Raw genomic sequence first — 12619 nt, forward strand, 5'->3', positions numbered from 1 at the left:
TAAAATAACAAAATAACAAATAAAGCTATGATAACAAATGCATTACAAAAGTAAACTGCACTTTCGTTTACTGCAAATTGATTTCGTTTGTCCTTGTTAAGTAGAGTTTTCACAATCGGAAGAGATTATGCGACCCATCTAAATGTTTCCGCGACCCAAACATTTTGTAGCGACCCACAGGTTGCGGAACGGTGAGCTGGTTATCGTTTGGCATAGCTGTGCAGCTCGTTAAGCATTCCTTGGCATCTATAAGTTATCGAAACGTTCTGTACAAGTAACTAATACTTCGTATACATCCAACTTTATGAATACGCTATGTATACGCCCAAAATTGAAAAAAAAACCAAAAAAAAAAAACAAAACAAAAAAACAAAAACAAAAACACACACACACATCAATAGTTCAGCGTATGCCAGTGTTCTCAAAACGCTGGTTAAATGTCAAGGTGTGATAGGGCCATGACAGGTCCAGTTTCATAGGTAACAGAATAGTCGAAACTTTTATGATTTGTATCGATACCGATTCCAACGCATACTAATTTAATCTCGTAATGTACAGCTTCACGTGACTATATAATAATAATGATAATAATAGATGGATTTATATAATGCCGATAAACGAGGTCTCTATGCGCTCGGGACTAGATGTTGCACTTTTCAACAATAATTTCAACACAATAAATATCGAAAGGTTGTTTCAGAACCGCAAGGGAAAGGCGCAATATAAATACCCAGTACCAGTACCAGTTGTGTGTTGATCGACATTTTCAACCGCAACAGGGTGAGTAGAGCACTATTCCTAATGATTTTGTTTATACACTCAATGAACTTCTGGTTCAGTTGTGGTCCAATCTGCAATATCCACAGTCATACAATGTTACGTACAGTAAAGGCGGCGAATTCACGCATGGTCAAAAAATATCCTGCCTAATGAACACTGCAAGATGGATTGATAGTTTGTGTTGTGTGTATTAGACCAGCTTTATTTTATTTCTTCTTTTAGTTCTTTCTTACCTTCTCGCTCACACTCATCTTCTCTCTCACACTTCTCTTCTCTATCATCAACCTACGTTTATTCTATGCTTTGTCGATAAATCTGAGTGAAGCCTTCAAACAGCTCAGGAAAAATAAATGACAAATGTTTCATTTTCGCTTTTAGGACGAGAGTGAATGCCATGAGATTGTTAATAATAGACCTGCATAGTGTAAGTATAAAGTAATAAAGCCTTCGATAATCAAGGGTGGTTCAGTGGGGGGCGGAGGAACCTTAGGCTCCGTCTGGGAGAGCTCCCCTACCCCAGGTCGGGGAGAAAAACACTCTTCGTGTGAGGAAGAATTTAAAAAAATACATTTTACATATTTGTAGACTTTTGTATTCGTTTAAATAAGCCTTTTGAAACACCCAAATTATCATAGCTTCAGGGGCTACGACCCCTGGATCACTTCCGAGAAATTTTGAGCGACGCCCGAGAACGCCCGCTTAAGTTCTCTTCGCGACGCCAAAAAAATACCGACAGGAGCCAGGAGCCGACGAAGCCCCGGTCGACGACTTGAAATAAAAACTACCTTGTATTGTTCACGGGGAGAGTTTTTATGGCTTGGTCCAAAATGTGCTTTTAGACCACAATATTAGGCACCGGCAGTCAAAAAATAACATTACTTGGATAGGCAAATTATTATTATTTTTTTAATTTTTGATGCGACGACATAGGCGTGCGTCGGGCGACGGTGGTCCAGGCCTGTCCCACCAAATACCCCTGTCCCTGGTAGTGCCACCACTGCATGCAATACTAGGAATTCTCCTCAGAGAGCGGAAAAGGTTGCTGCCATCCAATGAAAATAGGACTAGGTGGGATAAAAATTGCTCTAATTCGTACAATTTTTGTGAAAGTTGTAATTAGGAATTCATTTTATGATTTGAGTGTAAATATCTATATAACAATTTTTTATGTTTGGTATCTGTTTCAGTTCATTCTAGTGTATTTGATGTTACTGTTGCTTGGTATATCTATTGGTATGTTGCGCCAGTTTAGTATAGTGTTAAAGTGTTAATTATTATTTACGTACGATTTTTCTATATTATATCTTGTTTTGTTGTTTCAATCCAGGATAGATCTGCCGGGGGTGGAGGCTTGAAGCGCACCAACGAGGTTCGGGGAATTGGGGAGGGGTTCCCCTCTATTTGGCCGGGAGACCGGAGCCGCCAAGGCCCCCGTTTGGGGTTCCAGGAAGCTTTGCATTTAGAACTTATCCAAACGAATTTAGACAGTTTAATAAAAGGAAGCAAATACATTTTGTTTTGTCAGCATTTCCCTATAAAAAATACAAGATTTTACTATTTTTCGATGTACTTTATTTACATTTAAAAATATTACTGAAAGGCAGTTTAACAATGAAAGCAATTTGAAGAAAATACATTTTATGAATTTTATCGACGCCATTCTATAACATTTGCTTTTTTGTTTCGCACTCGATTGTTAAGCAATAGGTTTATGTTTTTTCTATGGCAAACGCCTCTTTAAACATGATATTTAAACATGATATACCATTTTGGAAAGCCAACTTCTCCCCCTGGTGGATCCGCCCCTGCAATTTTAGTATCTTGCAAAATATACAACAGATGTAAATAACAGATATGTAACTTAGAATCAATAATTAAAGCTAATGACAGATGATAGAAGGAATCAAATAACCACACAATGGCAACCTCTATGTGGAAATAGAAAGAGGGGGCAGACGAAGAAGAATATGGAGAAATGAGCTGGTGGAGAAGGCACGGACACGAAAGATATAAAAAACAGATGGCATGATTTGTGAGAAGCCTTCGCCCAGCAGTGGGACGTTACAGGCTAAGAATGATGATGATGATGATGATGATGATGATGATGATGATGATGATGATGATGATGATGATAATGATGATGATGATGAAGAAGAAGAAGAAGAAGAAGAAGAAGAAGAAGATGATGATGATTCTGACTAGCAACTTAAATTTATGTATAATCATTTACAACAAAAACTATAACAGAATGTATGTTTTTAGTGACACGTAGCCAATTAGTGATACCATCTGGTCAGGTGGCCAAAGAAGGTGATGATGCAGTGGCGATAGCATGTGACTATTCACAAGTTACTAATACACCTCTTGCTATCATATGGATTGAAGTAAACGAATCAAGTTGTAAACTTGTAAATAGTATTAAGACTGTCAATGGACGTTACAGCTTAAGAAAAACTCCTGGAAATGCTGCGCTGATTATTGCGAAGCCTTTAAGGAATGATACTAATAGAAGATTCTTATGTGAGATACTGACTCAAAAAGGAGGAAATATACTTTCAAATCCTTCCATCCTTAAAGTATATTGTAAGTATGACAAGCCATATTTCAAAATGTTCATTCTGCATTTATTACATTATTGTAGAAAATTGCTTCACAAATTTTAACATTGTTAACATCATCCAGTAAAGTAACTTGTAAATGAATACTTGTGATTGGAATGTAATTTTGTTATTCATGGACAGTGTTATTAAAACGAGCGAGCTTATTTTAAGACATGTAATTCCAAAAAAAGAAAGGACGCCAATTAAACCTGGTTTGGCCCGCACGAAGCGCAATAAAAGGATTATATTTCACAGAATAATGGTTTTTCTAGTATAAAATTTAAGCAATTGAAATTGAAAGATGTATTTTCTCGTGAAAATAAGTGTGTTCCACCACAAGAGAGAGAGGGAGAGAGAGGGAGAGGGAGGGGGAGAGAGAGAGAGAGAGAGCGCTCTCTTATACACATCTAGATGTGTATAAGAGACAGCTACACCATCAAAGCTCTCACCAAAGAATCCCCCTAATCTTTTCCGAAGAGTGTACTGCGTTCTTTAACGTGTACATGGGCCATAAATGCACAAACGGCTTAATTAAACGTCCGGAAATGACACTTTTAAATAGTAAAATTTATTATCATTGTCACATCACGATATTATAGTCAAAATGAAGCGCCAACAAATTTCTCATGATCTTTTATCAGGGATTTTCGGCAACCATAGATATCTACTTAATATCCAGGACAACTTGGGCCCAAATATACTAAGCTTCAGCTACTATAATAATGATCGACAAATCACAACTTTCCAGCCCAACTTTTAATATTATTGATATTATCATCTATCATCATAATCACCATCTTCGTCATCACCATCATCATTTTCTTCTTCATTATTATTATTATTATTATTATTATTATTATTATTATTATTATTATTATTATTATTATTATTATTATTATTATTATTATTATTATTATTATTACTACTAATTTAGTAGTATTAAACAAAACTTTATAAATGCTTGCAAAAGGACAACATTCAAACTGAACCATACAATATCACCTTTCTGTATTTTAAAAGACATGACCGGGGATTTATGGATTTAAGACGAATTTAATTTTTTTTTGTTAAGTAAGTTTGCTAAATCTACTCCTTGAGCAGTAGCCGTTATAAACTCGGAAATATATTTTTTACATTATCGTGTACAGTGACAAATTTATAAATCTAATAAATATTTTACTGGGTTACTATCAGATTAGCGAGTGAATTTTATAGTGGGTTTATGGTGGGTTTCTATTAGAGCACGGGTCCAAACCTATAGTAGAAGTAGTCAATTAGAAATTGTACAGCATTTAAATCAACACCAATGTGCTGATGCATATTTACATATTTTAGAGAAGTATTCATTTTGAGTGATTCCAGGAAAGAATTTGTAGACTTATTGGCTAACAAGAACAAGCTTTAAAATTCTAACACTTTACAAAGAGGTGGGGAGGGGGGAAGGCTCCCACGTGACTGGAATTGTTTCTATAATTAAATTTTTTTTTGCTGTAAAATTATTGGTAAACATATTTTAAATACACTAATGTCTATGAATCAAGTTGATAATTTTCATGTTGCTTCAAAATGGGCAAGAAAATTCGAAAAAAGATTTTGATTTTTTTTTTGGTATTTTGCATGGGATCTTCACTGTTACGTGTTTGTCTTTGTCAGCATGCAGTTCAATTCCTCTATGATTCTTTCAAACCTAGATGAACCTGTTCTCACTGCCTCGAAAAGCAGTGTCTATGAAGAATAATCAGTCACCTTGTCCTGTAGTATACATGATAGACTGTATTGTATTTTTAATGTCTGTCATTGAGTTTTCTAATTATGTAATTTTTCAGTTTGATAGCTTTAGACTTGTCAAATCTATTTAAATACAGAAGACATAAGGCAGATATGATCAAGGTTTATGAAAGACTAATTGGTTTGGTATCGATTTCTAGTGATGTGTACTCATTGATATAGGGTGAAACATAAATTTCATCGCCCTAGTATTAATCTGCGTGCAAATTTTACTCATTTCGAATGGTGCTTTTTAATTGATTTCAATTTATACAAAAATACCTCCAAGAAGGAGAACATCAAATAATACGAATTTTATGGGATCGTCTTCCGGATCATGTAGTATCTGCTACTAATGTGAATGTATTTAAGGCTAGGCTTGAGGAATCATGGAGTGACCACCCACTGTAGTTTTCGCCATTTTACAATATGACATGATTACTTAGATGGGCTTATAAAAACGTTTTGGTAACCTCAATTCCCTTGGAGTGAAGATAGCTCTCGAAAGACTACATTAAACAAGCGTAATTTCTCGAGTTGTGACGTAACAGCAATGAGTTGTTACTGACTAATGTTAGAAGCCCCATAACTCCTAAAGGAGGTGGGGTGGGGGGGGGTGTTAGTAGACCATGTAAAGACATATCAAGATTCAAAAACATTTATTCATCCTCATAAAGGAAATTCATTGCCCGCAATGTACATGCTAACATTCATTAATGTTACAATACAAAAATATACAAGACGTTTTAATACAGATAATACAAGATAAAAAACTAAAAGAAATGCACCTTTAAAATTTGAATTGTCTGATATTCTGAGGTAGGAAGGAGAGAATAGCAATTTGTGAGAAAGGCCGGTGGTCTAAATCGTCCGCTACGACGGAAACGTTGGCCGCTTATATGCAATGCAATGGATAACTTTTTTTGTCAAACAAATTTAAATAGACGCGAGACACGTTCCGAGTAAACATACTCCACCGTACTACTGACTGCTGGTCCATCCTCTTCTTGGCACCCTATGGATCATAGCTTTATTAGTCTGAGTATCAAAATACACCCAAAAGCTGAAACACGAATAGGCAAATTCACTTCTTTTATCTGAATAATACTATAGGATAATACAATTAGTATTATTGCAGAAATAGTTCACAAAGCATAAAAGAACAAAATTTTACATGCTGGGTTATTTTTAGAAAACATTGCAATTTCATTTGAAGGTATAAGTTATACAAACAATATATTTTGCAAATACACTCTACTATGCATAAAAATTATTAAACTACAATTAGAGCCATAAAAAATAAACTGAGAATTATTCAGTTAACATAGAATGATATACTTGCATTGTATACCAGCAGTATATATTTGATTGTTTAATGAATATTTGTTACATGTATTATTTTATTTTGTTTAGAACTAGACAATGTTATCATAAGGCTAACTTCTTTCTCAATTGAAATAGATCTTACCATTACATTTGAATCAAAAGCTGGCACTGCAACATGCACTGCAAAGGGTCATCCCAAGCCGTCCTCTGTTATGATATACAATGATGGGAAAGTGATTAAGCATGGGACACTTACGGCTTCTGTGAAAATTAATGAAGAGTTTTGTAAAACAAACATTACATGCTATGCAGAGAATGGAGAGGTTAACGCAACAGAAACACTGAAGCCATGTAACACAGGTATGTTTTCTTCGGCTAGAAAAGGTTTCTGGTTTTGTGTTTTTGGTATTTATACGTAAAGAAAAATGAGCTACGTCGTTATTTCTTACACGTTCCAATGGATAGTTAATCATCGATGGCAGACGAACTTTACATGTACAATACTAATGTAGTTCTACAATAAGATTTACTTTGATTATATCTGGATCTGTATGTATACTCCTCAACGTCCCTAAAAGGAGCAAAGCGAGAAGAAAAATTGTATTTATCATGCCTATCTTGATTTATGTTACCAGAAGTAACTACAATAAGTTTAAACTATTGAATTATTGATTTATAAATTTTTTCCGTATTCAATGTTCAAAATTAAAGGTGTAAGTTTATTTAATATTTCTATGGTTTCCTTCATTTCCTCCATAATGGAGCCTTCGAATTAAACACATTTTTGATAAGTAGGTAATGTGTAGGTAAAAACTAATGAAGAGTTTTTTAAAACCAAATATTACATGCTATGAGAATGGAGAGGTTAACGAAACAGAACCACTGAAGACACAGGTATGTTTTCTTCGGATAGAAAAGGTTTTTGATTTTGTGTTTTTGGTATTTATACGTAAAGGAAAATGAGCTACGTCGTTATTTCTTACACGTTCCAATGGATAGTTAATCATCGATGGCAGACGAACTTTACATGTACAATACTAATGTAGTTCTACAATAAGATTTACTTTGATTATATCAATTGTATTTATAATACCAATCTTTTTTTTTGTTACCAGAAGTAACTACAACAAGTTTAAAATATTGAATTATTGATTTATAATTTTTTTTTCGTATTCAATGTTCAAAATTAAAGGTGTAGGTTTATTTAATATTTCTATGATTTCCTTCATTACCTTCGTAATGGAGCCTTCGACTTAAACACATTTTTGATAAGTAGGTAGGCCTATACTAAAAAACATATACTCCAGATTGAACATATGTTCCGAAATTGCTATTATAATTATATAAATTTGTGATCTACGTTTGTATTTCATTTAGTTCCATCTAGTTACATTACCCTGACCATTGGAATGATTTTTGTTGGCGTCTTTGTTGGTTGCTTTGGGCTAGTTGCTGGTTCGATCGGCTACAATAGGATTAAACAGGTTTGTGAAATAATAACCATCTTGTTTATTTTCTATTAATATCGGTTAATGATAATAGCTTGTAACAGTTAAATGAAGTTATGTAATCGTTATATAGGCCTATGTTATTTCTATTTAACGATGATAGTAAATATTTGAGAAAAAACGTATGTCACCATCAGGATTCGTATCTTAGACCTTCCGCTTACAGTTCGGATAATCTACCAACTGAGCCAAGTCGTATACAAAGAACAAGGCGTTGCGTGATACGCAATGAATAATATTAAATGACATGATAATTAGAAAGTTTTCGCAAGCTTAAGAAAACGATAAAGAATGCGGTTACGTCATCAATTTTTAGAGAACCCTTCCCCTACATTAGCATATTTGTCACAAAGTAGGCGATTCACGCCTTTTGCATGAATCAAGGATCATATTCAGCTCATACAGCATATTGTTAAGAATGATTTAGGCACGAATGACGATAACGACAATGACGTATTCGTATTCGTTATCGTTTTCGTAAGGTTGCGAAATCTCCCTAGTATGAAGATACACCTCCACTGGTGATAATTAAAGATCATCTTTAGTTATCACCAGTGGAGGACCAAATTTCATACATGCTTGTATTATTGAAATATAAAGTGAATTTGTCTAATATCATCTCCACCTTCATCTTTATATTCATCTCATTTTCATATTCATCTCACTTTCATTTTTATCTTTATCTTCATTTTCATTTCCATAGCATCCCTATCTCAATCTAATCTCAAGTTTTATACTTATCTTCTCCATCTTATTCTCCTGTTAAGTCTTCATCTCATCTTTATCCCATCTCCAGTTTTAATCTCCATCATATCTCCATTTCTATCTTCAATCTCATTACCATCTTATCTCTTATGAACTTTTTCTCCATTTTCATCTTTACCTCCATCTTCATCATCTCAACCCCATTTTCATTTTTATCTTCCCTGTACTAAGATAACCTGCCTTTGTTTTCTTTGCCTACATCTTATTTTATTACAATTATATTATATTTTTTATTATAATATAATGAATTATTAGAAATCTGAAGCCATGCGAAGTACCGACACCAGAAAGCAAGATGTGAGTTTGTATTTCATACTTACACATTATTATACTTTAACTTGTACAATTTACCTAAGCGGACCTCAGCATAGCACGTATATGTTCATCATGCTGTTTAACAGGCGCTATATATTGGAAATCATACACAGGATACATGTATTCAAGTATTTTATTCACTTATAAACATAGTTATAAACATAATTTATAATATTATATAAGTGCCTGGAAACCAAGGAGGCAGAGCCTGTGTTTGTAGTTCCGGATCCAACTTAATAATATATCTTAGCTACAAAATCAATAAATTGATCGAACAACCAGTTAACAAACAAATTAACTAATTACATGTATCATTTTAAAATAAGTAAGTTGACTTATCCATGGCCATTCTCGACTTCTGCCCACATCCTCAGATTCTCCCCTCCCACATTAAAAAAATAGCATTTATGATGTTTAAATAGTGTGTTACTTAAGGCATGCAGTGCTAAGAATTAAAAAACGTTTTGTTTAGTGGTATAATTATAATTAGCCTCGCCTCTACGAAGGAGAGGTAAAGGATATGCTAGGCCTCGTTTGGCTAGGCCAAGCCCACTCGAGCGGATCGACGACAGGCCAATATTTTTTCAGTACGTAGATTATTGTTATGTACTTGGTAGTGTGTATGATACTGACTGTTTATTATATTATGATTGTTTCTTATATATTTTTTCTGACTTTCTTTGTTAGAATATTTTCATATTATATTGCCTATTCCAATGAATTAAACAAACTAAATTATAAAAGGCCTTATGTATATTCATTACTTCTATTAATACATTTAAGTTTAATATTCCGAAAGACAATAGTCGATAGATAATATTTTAATTGAAATATTTGATTTATCTTGACAGACTTACACGTCATACATAGTAGATACTGGCGATGAGAACCATACTTATCAAGATCTGCAGGACGCAAATGCAGAAACAAATTACGTTAATGCCAAGGTGGGAATGTATAAAAAGTTAACCCTTTGTCGAAAAGAGTTTGTTTTAATGGAGTATTACTTCAATCTCTACAAACTGTAACGATTTTTGCTATGGCAACGTACCTCCATGATGTTTGGTTATACAAAATATATGATTGAAATAAGTCAGCAGTGGAGCTCATTAAATATTTTTTCTGACTTTCTTTGTTAGAATATTTTCATATTTCATTGCCTATTCCAATGAATTAAACAAACTAAATCATAAAAGGCCTTATGTATATTCATTACTTCCATTAATACATCTAAATTTACCATTCCGAAAGACAATAGTCGATAGATAATATTTCAATTGAAATATTTGTTTTGCCTTGACAGACTTACACGTCATACATAGTAGATACTGGCGATGAGAGCCATACTTATCAAGATCTACAGGAAGCAAATGCAGAAACAGATTACGTTAATGCCAGGGTGGGAAAGTACAAAAAGTGAACCCTTTGTCGAAAAGAGCTTGTTTGTTTTGATACAGGAGTATGACTTCAATCTCTACAAACTGTAACGATGTTTGCTTTGGCAATGTACCTCCATGATGTTTGGCTTAATACAAAATATATGATTGAAATAAGTCAGCTGTGGAGCTCGTTAATTTTAAGAAATATTAATACTAGCAAAAGCAAAACAGAATAAATTGACAAAAAGTGTACATGTATTACTGAATATACTTGACAGTTGTATTTTAAGTTTTCTTCTCGATGGGTACAATATACTAGTAATTTTATAGATTTTAATTACAGGATATAGCCAGTCTAAAGTTGAAGCATAAAAATCGGCGATAATGGAATTTATCTATAATAAGTCGTCCAACCCAGCCAGCAGAATACCGTACTCGCGCGAATAAGCGCCCGGGCGCTTAACATATTTTTGGCTCTTTGGGGGGCGCTTATTCAAATGGGTTGTTTATTCAAACGGGGCGCTTATAAAACAGAGTGGAAATTGAAAGGGCGCTTGTGAATATAGATGAAAATTGAAGGAGTGCTTATGAGAAATTGGAAAATTCAAGGGCACTTTTGTTTTAATCGAAGATAAGTGAATGGTTTTGGTGAAGAAAAGGTAATCGTCGAGACATGGCTCATGACAAAATGTTGGGGGTACACAAAAGCAGATGAAATTAGTGGTGGTGGTGGTGGTGGTAGCGTTTTGGCGATCTGCCAATTCAGATTAGCAGGATCATTGCAGCCTTTTTTGCTTAGATACGAGAGTGATGAATTCAGTCAATTTTTGTTGACTGAAAATGGCCATACAGTATTTTCATTTTTAGATAGGCCTATTAAATACTAGTACCGTAGTTCTTAATCAAAAAATGTAGCAATAAAACAAGAACGGGATTCTAAAGATACATCAAAACTGAAAATCATGTTAATAATGGAGACTGATAGACCGAGTAATGGATAGCTGGACTAACCGAACAACGATACTAAGATAGATGCGAATAGTTGATGCAGAAAATTAAGTTGGTAATGTACTGTACTGTACTGTATGTATGATTGAATTTTTATTAGGAATCGAGGGGCGCTTATTCAAAATTGAGGGTGCTCTTATTTAAAACAGGGCGCTTAAGACAATTTTCACGTTAGGAAGGACGCCTATTGAAGAGGGGCGCTTATTCAAACGGGGGCGCTTATTCACGCGAGTAACGGTAATAAAAATAGTAAAATATATTTTTAAAAATTGAATAAGTAGCATAACATATTATTATTATTATTAATATTATATTTATTTTTATTAATAACAACAATGATGGTAAGAACACAAGCTAAAGAATGTCTATATATTATAGGCCTACACCAAATTATATAGGCCTATTACACTGGTTTATGAATTTTATACTATCTACATATCTAATGTAGAGTTCTGTTTATGCATTTTTATTATTTTAATCATTGACCGCAGTAACTTCCTGGCTATTGTTACACCAGTCGCATACCAATTCATGTAGGCTATCTTTATGTTCCATACCATAAAAAATGCATTGGAGATGGTACATATATCCTCAAGAATACGTTAATCTATAAAGTTTGGAAATACAAACCAGTTATAAGTTAAAGATATTGCGGCGTTTTTTCTTTTTCTTTTATGGGAAATAATTCGTTGTGTCAGCTAAAGTGAAAAAAACTGTACTTAGCATTTCGTGCAACATTTGCTTAGATAAGTGGTTTATTTTAGCTTCATTAGCCCTGAGAATGTTTTGTTAATAAAGTTTAAAAATTCTCAGCGGATAGGCATTTTGAATCTTGTTAAGAATACACCGCCTGTGTGGTAGGCTTAAAATGTAGGCCTACACTGTGATCAACAACACGACATGTTTTGACGTATCACACGTCGTCATCAGGCATTGTTGCTTATGCTCTACCGGTTTACTATACTAACGGTCAGATAATACTATCCTGAAGTCATGTATATAAGAATTATAATGATAGAGTGATGTTACAAAGAGTTGTTTGTTACATGGGCGGCGGAACCGGGGGGGCCGGGGGGGCCCGGGCCCCCCCACTTTTTGGCGAAAAATATATAATGTCTGGAGAACTTTGTATGATCGGAAATGCAAAAAAAGAAGGAGGGAAGAAGGAGAA

The 12619-nt window shown here is 34.1% G+C and overlaps 1 protein-coding gene and 1 long non-coding RNA gene across 2 annotated transcripts; both read left to right on the forward strand.

Moving 5' to 3' along the window:
* The first annotated feature begins 641 nt into the window (after positions 1 to 641).
* On the forward strand, positions 642 to 3142 carry LOC117101380. Its single transcript, XR_004444275.1, has 4 exons — positions 642 to 780; positions 1159 to 1204; positions 1968 to 2013; positions 3043 to 3142. It is a non-coding gene; the product is annotated as an uncharacterized LOC117101380 (long non-coding RNA).
* Positions 3143 to 3294: 152 nt separating this feature from the next.
* LOC117101382 lies at positions 3295 to 12335 on the forward strand. The gene is made up of 6 exons (XM_033241359.1): positions 3295 to 3363; positions 6609 to 6833; positions 7851 to 7957; positions 9002 to 9043; positions 9913 to 10008; positions 10365 to 12335. Exons 2-6 carry the CDS (start codon positions 6686 to 6688, stop codon positions 10479 to 10481), a joined length of 510 nt encoding a protein of 169 aa, XP_033097250.1. The 5' UTR covers positions 3295 to 3363; positions 6609 to 6685; the 3' UTR covers positions 10482 to 12335.
* The last annotated feature ends 284 nt before the right edge of the window (positions 12336 to 12619 follow it).

This window comes from Anneissia japonica, unplaced genomic scaffold (assembly GCF_011630105.1).
Source record: "Anneissia japonica isolate Jap-2015-1 unplaced genomic scaffold, ASM1163010v1 scaffold288180_len126829_cov150, whole genome shotgun sequence".
NCBI lineage: Eukaryota > Metazoa > Echinodermata > Crinoidea > Comatulida > Comatulidae > Anneissia > Anneissia japonica.

Bases quoted from the DNA above. Each gene is read 5' to 3' on its own strand.
- LOC117101382 (XM_033241359.1), top strand. From the start codon at position 6,686: ATGATATACAATGATGGGAAAGTGATTAAGCATGGGACACTTACGGCT. The intron at 7,958-9,001 runs GTTTGTGAAATA...ATGAATTATTAG, and splicing joins GCTACAATAGGATTAAACAG to AAATCTGAAGCCATGCGAAG. The intron at 10,009-10,364 runs GTGGGAATGTAT...TTGCCTTGACAG, and splicing joins CAAATTACGTTAATGCCAAG to ACTTACACGTCATACATAGT.